At 40.2% G+C, this 18,078-nt stretch overlaps 1 protein-coding gene across 1 annotated transcript in view; it reads left to right on the forward strand.

The window, feature by feature from the left end:
• The window catches only part of CCDC192 (coiled-coil domain containing 192), a 153,943-nt gene that overhangs the window by 87,388 nt on the left and 48,477 nt on the right, over window positions 1-18,078 (forward strand). Inside the window, exon 5 of the mRNA XM_087815195.1 lies at window positions 6,078-6,210. Within this exon, the coding sequence (XP_087671321.1) occupies window positions 6,078-6,210 (133 nt within the window). The remainder of the gene's footprint in view (window positions 1-6,077; window positions 6,211-18,078) is intronic.

Raw genomic sequence — 18,078 nt, forward strand, 5'->3', positions numbered from 1 at the left:
ATTTGTCTTTCATTCAAGGCTTTTTAAAATTTTTATTTTTTTTAGATCCTCAACCCAAAGATATGTTTTTATTGATTTTAGAGAGAGAGGAAGAGAGAAAGGGGAGGGGGAAGAAACATCGATTCGTTGCCTCCCATATGCGCCCCAACTGGGAACTGAACCTGCAGCCTTTTGGTGTACAGGATGATGCTCCAATCAATTGAGCCACCCAGCCAGGGCCATTCAAGGCATTTTGTAAGAAAGATTCATCTGAGCCACTCTGTCACTTCAGATGACTCAGGTAACTAGAATGGCCACAATCATCAGGACCTCTGATGAATGACACTGAAAGGGCTCTGAAAAACACCTGGCACAGGTAGCTCTTAACTGGGTCCATCAAATCTTTCCTTTATTTCCTCAGTTCCCTAAAGATATCATGGCAACCCATTCTCTAAATGCCCTGCCACCACACTTCAATGGTACACTTTTAAAACCAAGTCTGTTATATTGCTTTTCTACTTCTACTAGAGCCATTCACACTTTAACATCAAAGGTTACCTTTAAGTAACCTAACAAATTAATGGTGCTATTTATCAGTAAAGCCTCATGTTACTATTGAAAAATCAACATCTGGAATCAGAATACCTTTGTTCAAGTCAATTTAGCTCTTACTTAGAGTCCATGATTAAATCTACTCAAGCTCTCTGGGGCCTCAGCTCTCTCACCTACAAAATAGGGACACTAACATAGATGACAATTAGGTTTCATCAAAGAGCAGTGGCTGTTGGGAGTGTAGGTTAAGGGTTATGAAGCCAGGTGTGCAACAGATGGTGACAGAATCCCCAAATCAAAGGTCTGCCATGGAGAAAAAAGAAACACACATGACACATATTTGCCATCCCTGGAGTTTTAAAATATTCACCCGAGGATCATATAAATGTAAAACAAAAAAATGCGAAATCTATCTTTTAAGCTAAGTTTTATTAGTTTCATTATTAATGATGGACTATTAGAAGAACAATGAAAGGAGAAATCTGCCTATCCCTTTTATATTCAAATCAAATTCTTTTGTGTGGTAGCATTATCAATGACCTTCTAGAAGTAAAACCTTTGTTCTATATGCCCTCTAAGCGAATGAAGGTGGGGTAATTGGATAGATTTCAGACAAAGTGGGGAAAAGCCATGCACTGGCAGGCCCAAGACAGGGATGCCACGGGAAGCAAGAGGTAGGGCCTCAGAGTGTTCCTCACATCGCTCCACAGAGTCAGCCACCTCCTTTGCCTAGGCGGTGGGCCAGCTCCGGCAGAGATTGGATCAAGGCTATTTGCAGGTCTGCTTCGGGACACTGAGTCTCGCCTACCCACACAAAATGAGGAAGAAATCAACGCAGTCATGCAGAGAACACAATCTGGGAGGAGGGGGTGAAAGAAAAGAAGACAAATTGTTTGCTTTGCACGTAGTACAAATTTTATTTTCTATAAAGTGTAAAGTGTCACGAAGACTCTTTAGAAAAGATATTTTAGTATCTTAGTGCTTTAGTGTTTAGTATTTTAAGAAATAATGACAAAAACAGAAACACGTATCTACTACATTGCAAACATAGTACTGGGTACTGTCATTTATATGTTATGTCGTTTAATTCCCACCAGCTCTATGAAATGGGATCTAGGGCCTGGAGATGTCATGTGTCTGACCCAATTTCTCAGGGCCAATAACTGACAAAGCCCAGCCTTAGAATCTTAGGCTATGATGTGAAGTATGTGGAAAGACCAAGAAATTTTAAACTGTGCTGGCAACTCTGTGTTGAAACTCCTCTATAATTAGTGCCCTGATTATTTCTAATTCCCATTGACTTGATATAATGCAAGCTATTCAGCAGTGTGATACAGACAGATATTTCCTTTTAAAAATACTGCACAAATACATAATTTCCTGCTTCTGTCCACCCTGTAATAGAAGTAGGAAAAGAGCAAGGTAATAGGAATTTACCTCCAAGCTATAAAACCTTCCTATCCTTTGAGTTATCACCGAGGGGAACTCCTAGTTACCAAGGAGACCATAACAGACTCCATTAGATTCAAGTACAACACTTGGGTTGCCTGGCTAGAGGATGCCAAAAGAGCAAAGGAAAATATTATCATTGCTGAAATCATTTGATGTCTATGACTAATAAAAAAGCATGCTGGCAAATTCAATTTTCAGCAGTGCCCAAAGGACTTGGTTAGAGCTGTGAATTAATAGCACACAATAGTTCTGTCTGGAGAAAAGAAATAAAAAAAGACAGAGATGTCCAACTATTTTAAAATTTATCTGACTAACCAAAAGTCCAACAGAAACTTTAAGCAACCAATCTAGGTCCTTATATTCAATTTTTAAAATTTTAGGTTTCCCCTCCCCTTCTCCTTATAGCTAACTAGTAAATCTGTACATTTTGAGTCATATTATTCTTGAATTCTAAGGGACCCACAGGCCTTCTTGGCCTTCTTACTTAACATCTAATAAATACTGGAATTAGCCTTAAAGAATCCCTGACAACTGTACCAGGCGTAGAGATTATGAGGACAGATGTCGGTTCATGCATGTGCTAGGTCCCTTGGGAGCTGGAGGAAGCCAGAGGTGGAAAGAGTTGGGGGTAAGCCAGACCTCTAATTACCTCTTAACCCAGGCCCCAGAGGTTGCTATGGGCCTGCCTGAAGATGTTCATCTAGTCTCTGCTTGATCGTTCCCAGAGCAGGAGGCCTTTGCCAGGACCCATCCTATCTTGTTATGTATGGACACAGCTCTGATTGTTGAAGGGTGCCCTCTCATGCTGTGCCAAAATCTGCTTCCTTGTGTTTTCTACCCATTGTTCCTCATGGTTTCTCTAGAACAATGCTGTTCTACTCAACTTCCTCTCCTCTGGAATTGTCCCCTAGATAGCTGAAGTCAACTCTCATGACTCCCGTGCATACTGTCTTCTCCAAACTCAATATCCTCAGTTTCTTTCTCAGATCAAAGTCAAATACACAACTGTTATAACAATATTAAGAGGTAGAACATATAATCACCATAAGAGAAAGACAAAAAGGTGGCCTGAAATTAGAATTTTTTTCAAAAAAGAGTTAAGTTTTTTTTAACTGAAAAGCTGAAATGTTTAACTGATACTGAGAAACACTGTCATTCCACAGAGTTCCTCCACGCTATCCATCAAGTCATCTGTCAAAATGGAAATGTAGCTTGATAAGACTTTTTCTTAGTAACACCACACCAGCAACTATATGCAATCATTAATTCTCACCAAGTTGCATTTACTCCTTGCTTTTGTTTACTATTAATGCCTACCTTGAGAAAAGGCTCTAGAAAAATACTTATTTGCTTATAAATGGTTGTGGCATGATTTCTTTTTTTCTTTTTTATAATCTTCATCCAAGGATATTTTTTTCATTGCTTTTCAGAGAGAGTGGAAGGGAAGAAGAGAGGAAAGGGGAGAGGGAGAGGGAGAGGGAGAGGGAGAGGGAGAGGGAGAGGGAGAGGGAGAGGGAGAGGGAGAGGGAGAGGGAGAGGGAGAGGGAGAGGGAGAGGGAGAGGGAGAGGGAGAGGGAGAGGGAGAGGGAGAGGGAGAGGGAGAGGGAGAGGGAGAGGGAGAGGGAAAGAGAGGCAGCTATGTGAGAGACACATTGATTGGTTGCCTTCCAGCGAATCAAGCATGCAACCGAGGTACATGTCCTTGACCAGAAGTGAACCTGGGACCCTTCAGTCCACAGGCCAATGCTCTATACACTAAGCTAAAACAGCTAGGGCATGATTTCAAACTTCGAATACTACCTACTAAGAATTAAGAGAGGGGCAGTAGAAGAATACTACATTTTTAGTTCTTTATCTTCCCAATATTTTATTTTGAAAAATTCTAAATGTACAGAAAAGTTGAGATAATTTTATAGTTAACACCCCTATGCTTAATAATTGGATACTAAAATTAGCATTTTGCTATCTTTGATTCATCGCTTATCTATCAGCTTCTCAATCCATCCATCAACCAGTCTGACTTTTATTCACGGATCAGGGTAAGTTGCATTCATCAGTACACCTAATTCTTAATACTTCAGCATGAATATCATTGTGTTCTTTTTGATACTTTTAATCAGCACTCTCTTCTGAATCCTTCTTGCTACACTTTTCCTCATTCCCCCCACTTTCTCCATTTTCCTTTTTGCACCCTTCCTCGCACTTTCTATCCCCCTAGTTCAAGTTGTAAAAGGAAAGTGTGAAAAATCCGAACATGGAGCAGTCTTGATGTAGCATCAGAAACAGTCACTGATGATCACACAGGGCCTCACAGCTGTTACCACCACAGGCCTGGGATGGACAAGGTCCTCATGAACAAGCTGATGTAAACCAATTTGCAAGAAAGGAGGGGTATAGATTAGCATGCCCACTTAATAACTTACTATGAGAAACACAGCTATCAAATACCCAGTTTCTCCCTGAACTAACCTACATGAAGAATTGTGAAGGGTTTTGCTGAAGAGAGACTCAGAGGAAGGGAATTAGATGGTCCTAATGGTATGAAGCAGGGACCTTATCCTCGCTGATGTTGCAACATCTGGCCTGCACAGTACCTGACACCAAAGGGGTGCTTTAGAAATTAGTGCAGTGATGAAATGAGTACATAAATACTAACTACCACAAGAGTACAAGTGCCATACAGAGCAGGCATCTCTCACCTGGACTGTGCTGGATGAACCCTACCAAATTCCACCCTTCCAACTCCCTTTATTCCTCTTTGAATAATGCACTCTCATATGTATGCCATTAATTAAGCTTTTGTGAAGTCCTGATCTTTCTGCTTCAGCCTGGAAGACAACCTATATTTAAAAATAGAAGGTCTGTGTCTTTTTAATCCCACCCTTGATAAACTGATTTTACTGTTTTTAAGTCTCATAAAAAGGGCATGATCCACCACTGCCCTAGTGTACTCCTTTCAAAGACCAGGAAACTCCCTCTTCCCTGATGAGCAAAAACCATTCCTTTCCCCATCTTGAGATTTATGTCTGATAAGAAATGTTAGTGATTTATTCTCTGGGCTTCCTAATTACCAGCCCACAAAGACTTGGCAAAGTGAGCTCCTTAGTGGAAAGGCAGGAACACAACAGTGCAAATGCAGTGCTTCTCACAATCAACAGCTTCCCCACAGTTGTGGATAAATCCAATCTTTTCATTTTATTTATTTATCTTTATTGCTGAAAGTATTAAAGATGTCTGAATTTTTCTCCCCATTGATCCCCCCCACCCCGCATCCTCCCCACCCCCATGCCTTCCCTACACCATTGTCTGTGTCTATGGGTTATTCATTTATGCACCTAAGTTTAAGTTCTCTGATTAATCTCTCTCTACTCACTCCCCCATGATAAATCCAATCTTAACAAATTAAATTTATTTTGAAATCCATAAAAGGATCTTTCTAGCCATAAAATCTCAAGGTAAATCCTTTGGTTATATTACAATTTCCTAATATAGTTCTTTCAAAGGTTTAGACGTCATATATCATATTATTTTATAGCAAGGGATTCCTGTCCTCTATGGCTTGAAAATCATTCCTCCCCTGACCACTTTCCCTATATAGATACCATAGCAAGTATCTGTAAACATCAACATTTCATGGTAGCTTCACACCCTTTCGAATGGATCTGAATGCAAGCCATTAGGGTATTAAGGTGAAAGTGACTCAGAATCAAGGCATTAACTATTTTGTATGAGTTTACTTACAGATTAGAAAAAAAATCCAATACCTTTTTTTAGGCATTGGCACCTCGGTGGTAAAATGCCAACTACCAACGAGAGGTCTTCTCTAACTGCCTTTCTTATAAGCAACCAAAACACAAGGTTCAGATCCAGGTAAAAACCCTTCAGGAAAGTAGGCCTGGATTGCTGGGAATTCAAACATTCTGACAGCAGCGCACGCGCTCAGCTCACAGCCCTCAGACAGGACTAAATCCAGACAAACAGGGAGCATTTCATCTAAGTCAGGCTTCAAAGGCCGTGGTTATTCAGACATCATTAGTTCTCTTTATTCCTTTGATGTCTCTGTCTCTAGTGACGGAAACTCTTATTTTTTTAAGAAACTAAAGCACAAAAGAAAACTGAAAAAGCTACAAACTGATTTGGCAGCAGCTAAGCAAGAGGCTGCCATCACAGCCCTGGAGCTCAATGAGAAGATAAAGGCTCTATGCGAAGGAAAGCCAGCCCCTAGAGGTCAGTATTACCATGGGACAGTCGCACTGGCCCGTGGTCCTGGGCAGTGTATATAGTTTTATTGGCAGCAAGGCAAGAAGCAAGGCCACAGTGCCAGGCAGCCTCCTGGCCCGGCAGCCTGCTGGCGTGGCCTGACCTCCATTCCGCATGAATGGAGCTATCACAGGAACTGCGAACTCCAGACTGGGCTCACTTTCACCACAAGAGAGGCAGAGAATGAATGAATATAGCAGTTCTTTCAAGTCGCTGAAGCTGAAGAGCTAGACTGAAATGGATCTGATAAGTGTGCTTGCACAAGCTGGGTGGCAGTGAGGGAAAGGCAGGGCTGAAGGAGGAAGACCCAAGGGCCCCAGGAGTGGGGCTCTGGAGTGGGGCAAGGAGTGGAGTTTATCTAAAAGTGTGCACAGGATTATAGACTGAGACAGGCACCGGGAAGGAAAGAAATGAGTGCGTTAACAATAGGCAAATGAGCCAGAAACACGTAGGGAAGGCCAATTCGGGATAAAATCTGGGTGGTTCAAAAAAATTTTAATAGCCACTTTGGTTTGGAATTTTTTTAAGTATTCTCTAAGAGACTATAAACACACATTGGGGGGAAAAAACAAAACACCAAAACCTCAGACTATCATTAGCAATAATACAAGTTAACATTTAATACTATGTGCTAGGCATTTTGCTAAGTATTTCTCGTGTATTAATTCTCAGAAGTCAGTGCATTTAGGGATTCTACAAGACTAAGCAGTGGCTTAGAGATGCCGATTACCCTGCCCCAGGTTAGATGCCTGAGCGACACCTGGGCAGCCAGCCTCCAGGTGGAAATCCACGCGGCCCAGGGCGCCCGTGCCCCTCGCACACCGTCAGGCTCCTGCCTTTCTGCTCTGCAGCAGTGATAGCAAACTCCTGCCTGCTGGATCTCTTGCAAAACTGTGATTCCCTGGGATAAACGTCTTCCTTTGATGTGTGGCACTCTGGTAAAGCCAAAAACATGCCATTGTTCTTACTCGGGCTTCCTTTATTACTCATAAGTAATTCTGGAAAAAGAGGAGGAGCGTGGAAATAACTGGAGGAAGAGAAAGGAGGCGACGTGGTGGCTTCCGAAAGTGAGGCACTCCCAGCCTCCTGACCGCACGGCAAAGCTTTTAATATGAGTTTGGCTTTAATTTTCAGCTTTGAATAGCACTTTCCCAGGGTTGAAATGGCATGTAACAGTCACCTTGAAACATATGCTGAAGATCAATTTGTTTTGCTCTTTCCACAGAACAAAATATAGTTTATGAATTTGCTTTTACCACCATGAAACCTAAAAGAATAAAACCTATTAGAGAATACCATCCGTTTAAGGTCTTTATTCTAAGGCATCATGGCCAGATTTCAAGCTGGTTGCACAATAGGAAGCTGAGAGTGGTTGTGCACATTGGAGCAAGTTCTCCAGCTCACTGGAAAGCAGCTTTCAACTCCTCCACTGAAAAAGATATTACTGCAAGGTAGCTAATTCTCATTACTCAATTTGGACAAAAATATAATTTGCTGTCTAATGATAACTTTGTCCCTTTGATATTTTGATAGGTCTAAATTAAAATAATACTGAGGTACTAGGACTCTAATGCTTTGGGAGAGAATAGAAAACATAAATCCCACCTTACCTTCTTTGCCCATTTTTTTTCTGTACTTCTGTTTAAAAAACAAACTTCTAGTACGGGGTGGGGAGACCTATTGTATTATGAACGGATATAAATTTTAAGAAAGCCAGGTCTTCCAAAGTGAATTATAGTTGAAAGCAGTGACTTCCTTTTGGGTCTATATGTTGCCTCTCTTATTTGGGGGAGAAACTGAGTCTCAGTGGACTGACATATAGGACTAAAATCTTAAATCAAATAGTTACAATTCTTACTCTCTCAGGGGTCCCAAGCAGCCTCACCCTGAATTCAACAGCCCAGGAGACTGTCAAGGCCGTTGTGGCCCCAGAGTAATATTAGCTCTTATTCTCAGAGACTTTGGCCACCTTGCCCTACCTATCAATTCACCTGAAAGTAGTCTAGAAAGATGTCAGTAACTCTCAAATACAATGACCCCCCCCCCCCTTTCACCACAGGACAATTAGAGCTGACCCACCTCCCACACACATTCCTCAACCAGAACACCACCCTTCCCCTAGTTATCTTGTGTCCTTTTATAAAATGTTTGTTTTCAGTTCTCAGACCTTTGTTTGCAAATGACAGATGCCCCAGTCATAATAGCTTAAGGAGAAAGGGTGATTTATTGGCACAAGTATAAGTAAACTGAGAAAGGGCATGCCATTAGTCTTGGAGTCTGATGGATTCAGGGTCTCAGATATCACTCCGTCTCTCTCGCCTCTGCTTCTCTCTACATTGAGATTTGATTCTCTCAAGCAGGATGTCAGAAGAGACTAGAAACACGGCAGCTTTGGCCTGCCTTCCTTACCTGTCCTCTGGAGAGGAAAGAAAGCATTTTTCCAGTTAGAAAAAGTATAAGAAAAGAACTCTAGCCCTGCCAGCGTGGCTCAGTGGTTGAGCATCGACCCATGATCCAGGAGATCCCAGTTTGATTCCTGGTCAGGGCACATGCCCGGGTTGCAGGCTCAATCCCCAGTAGGAGGGTGCAGGACACAACCGATCAATGACTCTCATCATTGATGTTTCTATCTCTCTCTCCTTCTACCTTCCTCTCTCTGAAATCAATAAAACATATTTTAAAAAGAAAAAAAGAAAATGAACCCTGTCCTGGCATGGGTTGGGTATCCATGAGGGTATGTGAAAAATCTTTGTGGCCAGGGTAGGAAACTATGGTTGGACAAGCTCCCATCATGCACTCACTCCTGGGTGGTGGTGTAGCTGGAAATAAGGGTGGGGAAGGGAGATGTTCTGACTGATAGTTACCACAGGTCTGGATTGGGAGAAAAGCACGTTCTTAGAAAAAGGGATAGCCCATTACTGAAAAGAAAGAGCGAAGGAGAAAACCAACATGACTAATACACTCTGTTAGTGGTCAAATATAAATAGAACGTAATGCTTAATGGGTCACCCATCCATGAGTATTCGTAGTTTTTGAATAGATTCTTTTTTACAAACGAAAGATCTTCATGATCCAGAAATAAATGTCCAATGGTATAATTTCAGACTCCATAATAGACTGAGAATGAACCACTTTGGGAAAGGAGTCCCCTTCCAGCCTCCATTGAGTGACATCACAGTCGCCTACTCCAAAGGCCTGCCTTTTTGTAGCAGTTGCAATTACAAGAGGGGAAAACTATGTTGATTATAAATGACATGCTAACTGGATTAACATAAAACTACTTCTCTGTTATAGTTACAAACTGATGCCTACAGTTCTAACAAGCAGAATAATGAGATATTTCCAAATAAATGAGAATTTCTTTTTATCCAAATAGGCATTTTCTTCCTGGATGTTCCAGAATACTAGGAATACTTTCAAGCATATTCAAATTGATGAAACAGTGAGCTACCAAACTTTTTTCTTAGTGCATAAACATAGTAAACTATTTCATTGGCTATGCACTTAAATTACCTCCAAAGAAATAAATGATTTAAGTGGATGGAAAGTTCAGCTGAAAAGAAAAACACCTTTATTATAAAACTGGCACAGCAGGAAACTTACTTACAGCCTCAGTGTTGTTTGTTGATTTTACTTTGTTCAAATAATCACAGCCCAGGGCAGATTCCTTCCGTCATTTCCACAGCCTGCACCTGAAGTGCTTACAGCTTTATTTACTAGCAGAATTTAGTGAAATGCCTATTGTACCCTTTCGAAGCATGAGTCCACCTTTTGGTAAATCTTAGTGTGCAGGAGCCTAAGGTTAAATTTCAAAACAATCTTTGTTTCCTTTGGCTTAGAAGGGCAAAATTACTTTGCAAAAGATCTCATTGACTACGTCCTTTTGTTGGTTCAGGAGCATTAAGTCACTTGCTATGATGAAAGCTCCTGTGTTTGATCAGAACATCAGGGACCAGGTTTATAGATTTCAAGCTAGTGTACGAAAGGAAATGCACTCTTCTGGATTTTTTTTCTTTTAATTACTTTCTCTTAATATGCACAATATAGTATCTAACCCCTATTTGCATGTTCCCATTGTTCCAGTGAAAGCCATATCAACTTTTATGTCATCTCTTTGTTTTGAGAAGATAGTCCCAGGTAGTGCAGGTAATCCTGGGGCAGGCTGAGCCAGGACTCAATGTCTGAACAGAGCCAGGCACATTTTGAGGGAAGGCTTGTATAATAGCATTGACATCAGTAATCTTTCAATGACACAGACTGTTTTTAAACACCATCTCATTAATTTTAAGAATCAGACTATTTCTGTCTTATATGCTTAAGAAAGTCGGGAGAGATAACTCTTTGCTAGCACCCCAGAACCAATTTTTAATCAACATTTTAAACAGTATCTTTTATCATGATGTTCGCTTCCAGGCACTCAGCCCAAACTTTCTGTTCCTCTTTGTATCTCTCCTCCTGCAAACTTCCTCAAGATTAAAGCTCCCACTGCTTCTAGGTGTCAAGAAAACAGTGATTTGAGGGTGATGAAATGTTCTGGAATTAGACAGTGACATTGGTTGAGTAAGATTGTTAATATTATAAAACGGCTGAACTGTACACTTTCAAATGGTTAACATGGTGAATTTTATGTTTTATAAATTTTATCTCAATTGGAAAAAAGTTATTAAAACAACCCTCACTAAAACGTAATGACTAGCCCAGCCGGTGTGGCTCAGTGGTTGAGCATCAACCAATGATCCAAGTGATAAGAGGTTCGATTCCCAGTCAAGGCACATGCCTGGGTTGCGGGTTTGATCCCCAGTAGGGGGCATGCAAGAGGCAGCTGATCAATGACTGTCTCATCATTGAAGTTTCTATCTCTCTCTCCCTCTCCCTTCCTTTCTCTGAAATCAATAAAGGCATAATTAAAAAAAAAAAAAAATGTAATGACTTAATGACTAACACCCTGTCAAGTGTAAGTGTATTTTAATAAGAGTGCTTTGAGGCTAAATAAAATCTTGACTTAGTAGAATTCTAAACTTTTAGAGAGAGGCCACATTAATATTTATTGGATTTAGGCCAGTCTTGAATACTTGTCCATTTATGTTTAGGTTTTCTGAGCAATGCCATCCTTTCCTCGTCTACTTTCTCTCAGTCCAGCTCTTTGAAAGACTGCTAGTTCCCAGACTGGGTACCAATTACGTGACCAATAGATCTACATGCAGCCTTCTCTCACCACTGTACACAAATATTTATTTTACTAGTCTACCTAGAGTTTCCTAAGAAAGTAACAAGGAAGTTCCTGGGATCTCACTATTTCAACTGCTGGGACTTTGTCCAAAAGCACTGCTCACCACCCATGTCATCAGACTGCATGGGGCTCACTCTGATACTTAGTCAAAGCACAAGCAAGTAGCCTGCCTTCCTCCTGCAGCCAAGAGTGTTACTGCCTGGACAGAAAGTGACAAGAACTTCAGCAAAACAAAAGGTGGAGAGATTCCTCACCCACACACATTATTATCCCCACATTTGCAGAAAAGCATTGTCTTTTAAGCATGTATTAAGTCCTTAGAGACAGAAACTATTCCAAGGTGGGATATTTTAAATTTGAACCAATAAACACCAGCAATGAACAGTAGGGAAAATGAGAGAAGATAGGAGTGATAACGTCAAGGTGTGCTTTCTAAGTATAACAAGTCCCTAAGGAATTTTAATATATTTTTTTATTGATTTCAGAAAGAGAAAGGGAGAGGGAGAGATAGAAACATCAATGATGAGAGTCATTGATTGGCTGCCTCCTGCATGCCCCCTACTGGGGATCGAGCCCGGGCTGCAACTGGGAATTAAACCGTGACCTCCTGGTTCATAGGCCGATGCTCAACCACTGAGCCATGTCAGCCGGGCCCTAATGAATTTTAATATTTAGCTCATAGTAATAGCTTATATTTATCCTTATAATCTCTAGGTTTCATTCAGAGACTGCCTATCAGGTTGTCTTTTCCTTTGTCCACTGAAGTCTTTCTGAAATAGAGCTGCTTTCTGAAATAGAACCCCAAAGCTAAAGTCTTCTGACTTCAGGAGTTCCCTCACGGAGAAGCAGCTGCTCCAGGAGTCCCTGCAAAACTTAGGGATTTACTGCATTCAGATCTCTGAGGACTTAATAAATGCTTAAGATGTTACTTATTCAATATTTACAAATTTAGGGTGATTCTAATTTTCAAAAGGACATTATAGAGACCTCTAGGTCTAAAAATCACTCATAAAAGCTAGGCGTTTCTCAGGAAGTTGTTAGTTATAAGTGGCAGAAACCAAAATGAAACTAAGGAATTTTCAAGCAGAAAAGAAACTGACTGGGTCCTGAGGCTGGCAGGAAGACGGAGCGCAGGGTTTCTGGTTTGCTCCTCTGGCTCATCTCTCCCTGTTGGCTCCATCTGAGCAATTGTAGGCCCAGATCAGGAAGGATCCCCTGGCTGCCCTGGCTTAGCAGTCTGCAGTGAACAGCTGTTTCTTCCTGCTTACAAACACTTCCCCCTTCTTTTGGTAACAGCAGCATGATTTTCCCTCAGGGAAGTGCTCCTCTCCCATTGTCTGCAGTCCTGTGGAGCCATTGATGATGGTGTTCCTTTCCCCCTCAACTCAGGGGAACCCTGTGGCAGAGCCAGTCACAGGTGCTCTTTTTCAGGCTCTTGAGTCTTGAGCTGAGTTGAGGGAAGAAGGGCAGAAAAGGACTAGAGCTAATTCTTCCTGGAGCTTGGGCCTTGACCTCTGAAGAAACTATCTATTGCTTTTGCTATCATATCCCTCTGGCTGCCTTCACAAGGTCTGGTTGTTAAGCTTTCCTATAATACTGAGAGCTATCTTATATCCTTCCAATAAACCTATTTTTATTTTTATTTTTTTGCTTAAAGTAGTCAGCATTGGCTTATAATACTTGCAACCAAAGAACCTTAATTTATTCCAGCTACAGGGAATAGGATATCTTTCTCATCGAACCAGACAGAAATCTCAGGGAAAGAATTTGATTGACCCTGCTTGTATCACAGTCCTACCCATGAATCAAACACTGTGGCCAAGGGGATGGGATATTGTCATGGTCCACTCCTGGGTCATGTGCTAGAGGCCAAGGGCTAGGGAAATTTATCAGATAAAAGAAGAGGGGAAATCTTTCTGGACAGAAGACAAAAAATACCTCTTACTGTCCCCTTTACTCTATTTTAGTTAAACCTTATAAACTTGGAGAAGACAGCCACGAGCTAAAGATTAATTTTATCTTGTCAGGAAAATATAAAATTTCTCTTCTTTCTCTCCCTGTCATTTTCAAACTGCATATTTAGGCCCTTCCTTTGCGAAAGGTCTGGAAATCTATTTATTTTATAATTAACAAAGGGTAAGAAGATCCATTCTGAAATTTTTGGTTGGGGTCCAGTATTTGCGAGCTACACCAGCTGTGGTAATTCAATAATGTCAAGGTCCCCTCCCTCCTTTGTTTGTAAGGCTAATTTTGGAATTATACCATTATCAGGAAATGGTGTTCCCTTCCTTCTGTCCATCCCTAAGGAATGTTTGTTGTTGAGTTTTTTAAAAAAAAAAAAAAAAAAAAAAGCCTGGTGGCTTCTGTATCCAGAGAGGTTGGATGAAAGGGCAAGCACCAGCTAAATGTCAGACAAGGCACATGAGAAATGGAGCTTGATCAATTCCAAAGCTTTCCTTGGAGCATGGAGCCTGCTTGATTACCAGAAGAGCATGTGCTGCTTGAGAATGCTATTAAATAACCCGGTCCAGAAGGAAGATGCTTCCTTTCAGAAAACTGGGAGAGAAGTAGTGAGTACTCCTTTGTCAAACATTGGCAGATGCACATTTATTTGTCAACATAAAATGAATTGGAGAATTTGGGGTTGCAAACAATTGTCAGCCAACTGTCAATACACGTGCAGCCATTCCTGGTACAAACCTCCTCATGCCAGTATAGAAAAAATGAATGAAGTTCTCTCCTGTGTTCCCCAGAAACCTCCATATTATTTTATTTAATGACTCAATGTTTCCTGATAGGATGTTGAAGTTAGAGAATTACTGCATTGGTCATATGGGTATTTTGGGGGGCTTGAGCTCATCAAATCAAATTTAGAAAGGATGCATAGACCAAGATTCTGCTGCCTTCTGTTTGAAGGCACAGGATTTATTTCTAGCCAGTGGGATAGATTAGCTATATTCTCTTATGTACACATTAGATAATACCACTGTGTGTACTGTAGTAGTCTGGAAGAATATTTGCTTTTAAAGATACACTTCTTGGAATAGGTTACCCTACCGTGCCTCTAAATTCCTCAATCAAATAAAACCACAGCTTGATACTGGGCAAAGAACTAAGAGGAAGTAAAGAGAAAACATAAGAGCAGCAGCATTATTCCTGATTTGCTTAATATGCGGATGCATCTGGAAGAGGTGTTTTAATGGCGCTGCCATAATAATCGGTGCCTGCAAGATCTGGAAACATATTGCTCCTCTGCAGATGCTTTCCTTAAGCCCAGAAATTATGGCTCAGAACACTGCTCTGACTTTACAGTAGAACTTGGAAGTCCTGCCACACAAAGCTGTCATTTCACCCTGTTAGAACATCTGTTCCTCAAAAATGCTCTGGACATGGTCCAAGGGCCACTTTTTCCTTGGCCACTCCTCGTGATAAGGAAGGATCTCTGTTCCTATCCCAGGGAATTTTGAATAGAATTTGGCAAACAAAGGAGGGAGGAGCCCTCAGCCACAAACTGAATTTGTATTCTTATAAATTGATCAGCTATATAACTCCAACAGGTGAATTTCTGAGGCCAAGGAAATAAAAGGATGCAAGAGAGATACATGATGCTTCATGGACAAAAACAAAAATTCATAGGAGTCCTCAAAGGCAGAACAAGCACTCACAGACTTAGGTCAAGAGAATAAAACTTACTTAGTTCTATACAACCCTAATATTACCATAACTCTTAAAAAGTTCAAAAGTGTAAAATAACAGGATGGCACAATTCTTGTCACACTGAGCTGGCTATAGGATTCTGAGCTCAAGTTAAAGTCTCCTTCTCTAAGCTGACTCAGAATATGTCAACTTCTTTGACAGTCCCTTCCAGTCCCTTTGTCCCAGTGATCAGAGTAACCATTCTAATAGCTCTTTAAGGTCAATAGGTCCTTCTAACTCTGGATGAGTGGCAAAACCTCCAGTCTTATCCCAGGTTGCTAAGTAAATTTCTGACAAAAGGCAGTTAATTTTCAATTTGCTTTTATTTTATTTTTGTAAGGTATGCCACCACCAGACACTACTCATTTTCATTTAAAGTTAGATATAATGTTAATTAATTCATATATTTAAAAAATTACTTGGACTTTTAAGAACACTTTTAAAATGCACTTTATGTTTCCAGACTTTAAAATCTCATATATCTATAGTGATCATAGTATTAGAACCAAAAATCAGGGCACTGCCTGACATTGTTCTAACATATAAAATTACATTCATACTCAAAAATATTTGAAATCAGGAGTGTGCTACAGAATCCTAGATATATTATTACTATCTTTATAGTTCAAATAGGCTTGCATGAGTGTGTGGAAATACCACATTTATCTAGCTGATTTTATTTGTGGATCTTAGCAGCTAAGAGTCTTATGGGGTCTTAGATGTGAGGTCAGTAGAATATAATTAATGGCACAAATCCAACAGACTGTCAGGAACCACTGAGGGAAATAGAGATCTGAATACTTTGAAAGTGAGAATCAGTGCTTAACTTAATTGTATCAGAAGAAAAGATATTAGAATCAGCCCTTATATAATTCACCCATCTTAATGCTATAAATAACATATTCAAATGCGAGTGGATAATTGTTTCTTTTTCATAACCGTAACTTTTCTGTATGAGTCCCAAGAGTCAGTAATTGAACTTGAGAAAAGATGTCCTTTTGAGGTTGCTCTTGATCTGAAGCCAAAGGGAAGTAATTTATTTAGCAGAAGCTGTGGGTTCTAAACAATGTGTATGTGGTAATATTGGCAAACAAAATTACATATACCTTAATTTATTTGTCAATAAAGAGGTACCAAGATGCTAAGAAGTCACTTCAGGATAAATTCTTAAGGAAATGGAAAGTGGTTGAGGTTTCCCTTTTTCCTTCCCCATGAGCATATGCTGATAAGCACTCTTATTTATATTCTATAAAAAGTCTTTGGTCCTTCTTCAACACACTCCTGAAAAAACTGACCAAACTACCAGTCTTATATTGCCTCAACTGCATCAGCTTTCCTTGCGGTTAATTTTATCTAAGGCAATAAACAAACCCTCTTACTCTTTTTTAATGACTGATATTACATGTATATTTCTATTTGGGTAAGATTTTATTTGTATTATTCTTGGATTTATTACATGTACCCACTATATTTGGCCTTATGAAAGCTAAGCAAGAATGAAAAAAATCTTAATTGAACTTTAAATCAAGGGAGGGAAAAAACAAAAATAAATATTATGGTAGAGAAACAAAATCTACATGAAATGAGTAAAATCCAAATCTAATTGAAGTGATATAGTGATATGCGGCTACTGGGAATTTCCCCCCAAGTGCCACTCAAGTAACTGAAGACTTTGTACCAGTTATTTCCTCTGTCTAAACTGTCTTAACCCTTTACCCCGATCTGCACCCCTACCCCCTTTTTTCCTTCTAATCCTTCTTCAGGGTGTCCTTTGGAACTATCTCCATCACCGCTACCAGCTCTCCACCCACTCCCAGGCCTTCCCATGCGTTATGCATCCACAAACCTTGTGCACACTGCAGTCATAACACCTATTATCAATATCTCTCTGCTTAGCTTTCTTTACAAATAGGCTATAGGTTTCTTGAAGAGAAACAGAGATGATATCTTTTTCCTTTTTATCCATAGCCTAATGCTTGATGGTCATGAAATGTCATATGGACAAATATTGAAAAAACTTACTGGGATTCTGTCCTGGTGCTCTATTGCTTAATATGTTTATGAATTATTAGGTGATGAAAGAGTTTGCTCATTAGATTAAAATTTTAAAGTCAACACGAGTGGCAGATTTACCAGGGTGCAGAGTGTGCTTTCAGATCACCAGCGCAGCCTATTGGCTCCCAGGTTGAAGGAGATTATCAAACCCTAGGGCTGATTTGAAGTATTACTAGTTCTTCTGCACTGTGCTGTAATAAGCTGATTTTGAGTTATCTGTTATTTTATGAAATTTCACTTTACCATTTCAATTCACACTGATGTCGTGAACATATATTTAGATGACATAAAATCTAGCATCTAAACTACTTTTAAATTGGCTGGGCTCCCTGCACTATTTAGCGCTTTGGGCCAGCACCCAGCAGCCTTGTGTTGGCCATGGTCTATGCCTTGAGCCACTCTGACACTGCCCATCGTGCAAACCACTCCTGAACTCTTTCTGATCTCCTCCGGCCCTATCACTAGTTGACAATTTTATAATTTACTTGGTCCCAGAACTCAAGGTGACTTCTTGCATTCTTACTCATTCTATGATTAATGGATATGTCCCTTGATGTATTTCTGCTTCCAGCTTTTAGGTAATATCCTGCCTAATCCTAGTCCAGCCCTTAGGATTCTCTCTCCTGTGGCCCGATGTTCCATAGATCCCAAGATCTTTTAGGAATTTAGTCTTCAATGGTCTAGCTAAACTTGACTGTTGCTTATTTTCATTTAGATCTTGATTATCTAATCTCTGTTTCTTCACAAATGGTCTCGTTTCTTTTCTTAACATCTCAGTGCTTTACATTAAAGGCAGGTTAATTATTCAGGAGTACAGGTTTGGTAAAGTTACTTTCACAGCCAGAAACACTTCA

The sequence above is a fragment of the Miniopterus natalensis genome, chromosome 3 (assembly GCF_054644295.1).
Source record: "Miniopterus natalensis isolate mMinNat1 chromosome 3, mMinNat1.hap1, whole genome shotgun sequence".
In the NCBI taxonomy this organism is placed as follows: domain Eukaryota; kingdom Metazoa; phylum Chordata; class Mammalia; order Chiroptera; family Miniopteridae; genus Miniopterus; species Miniopterus natalensis.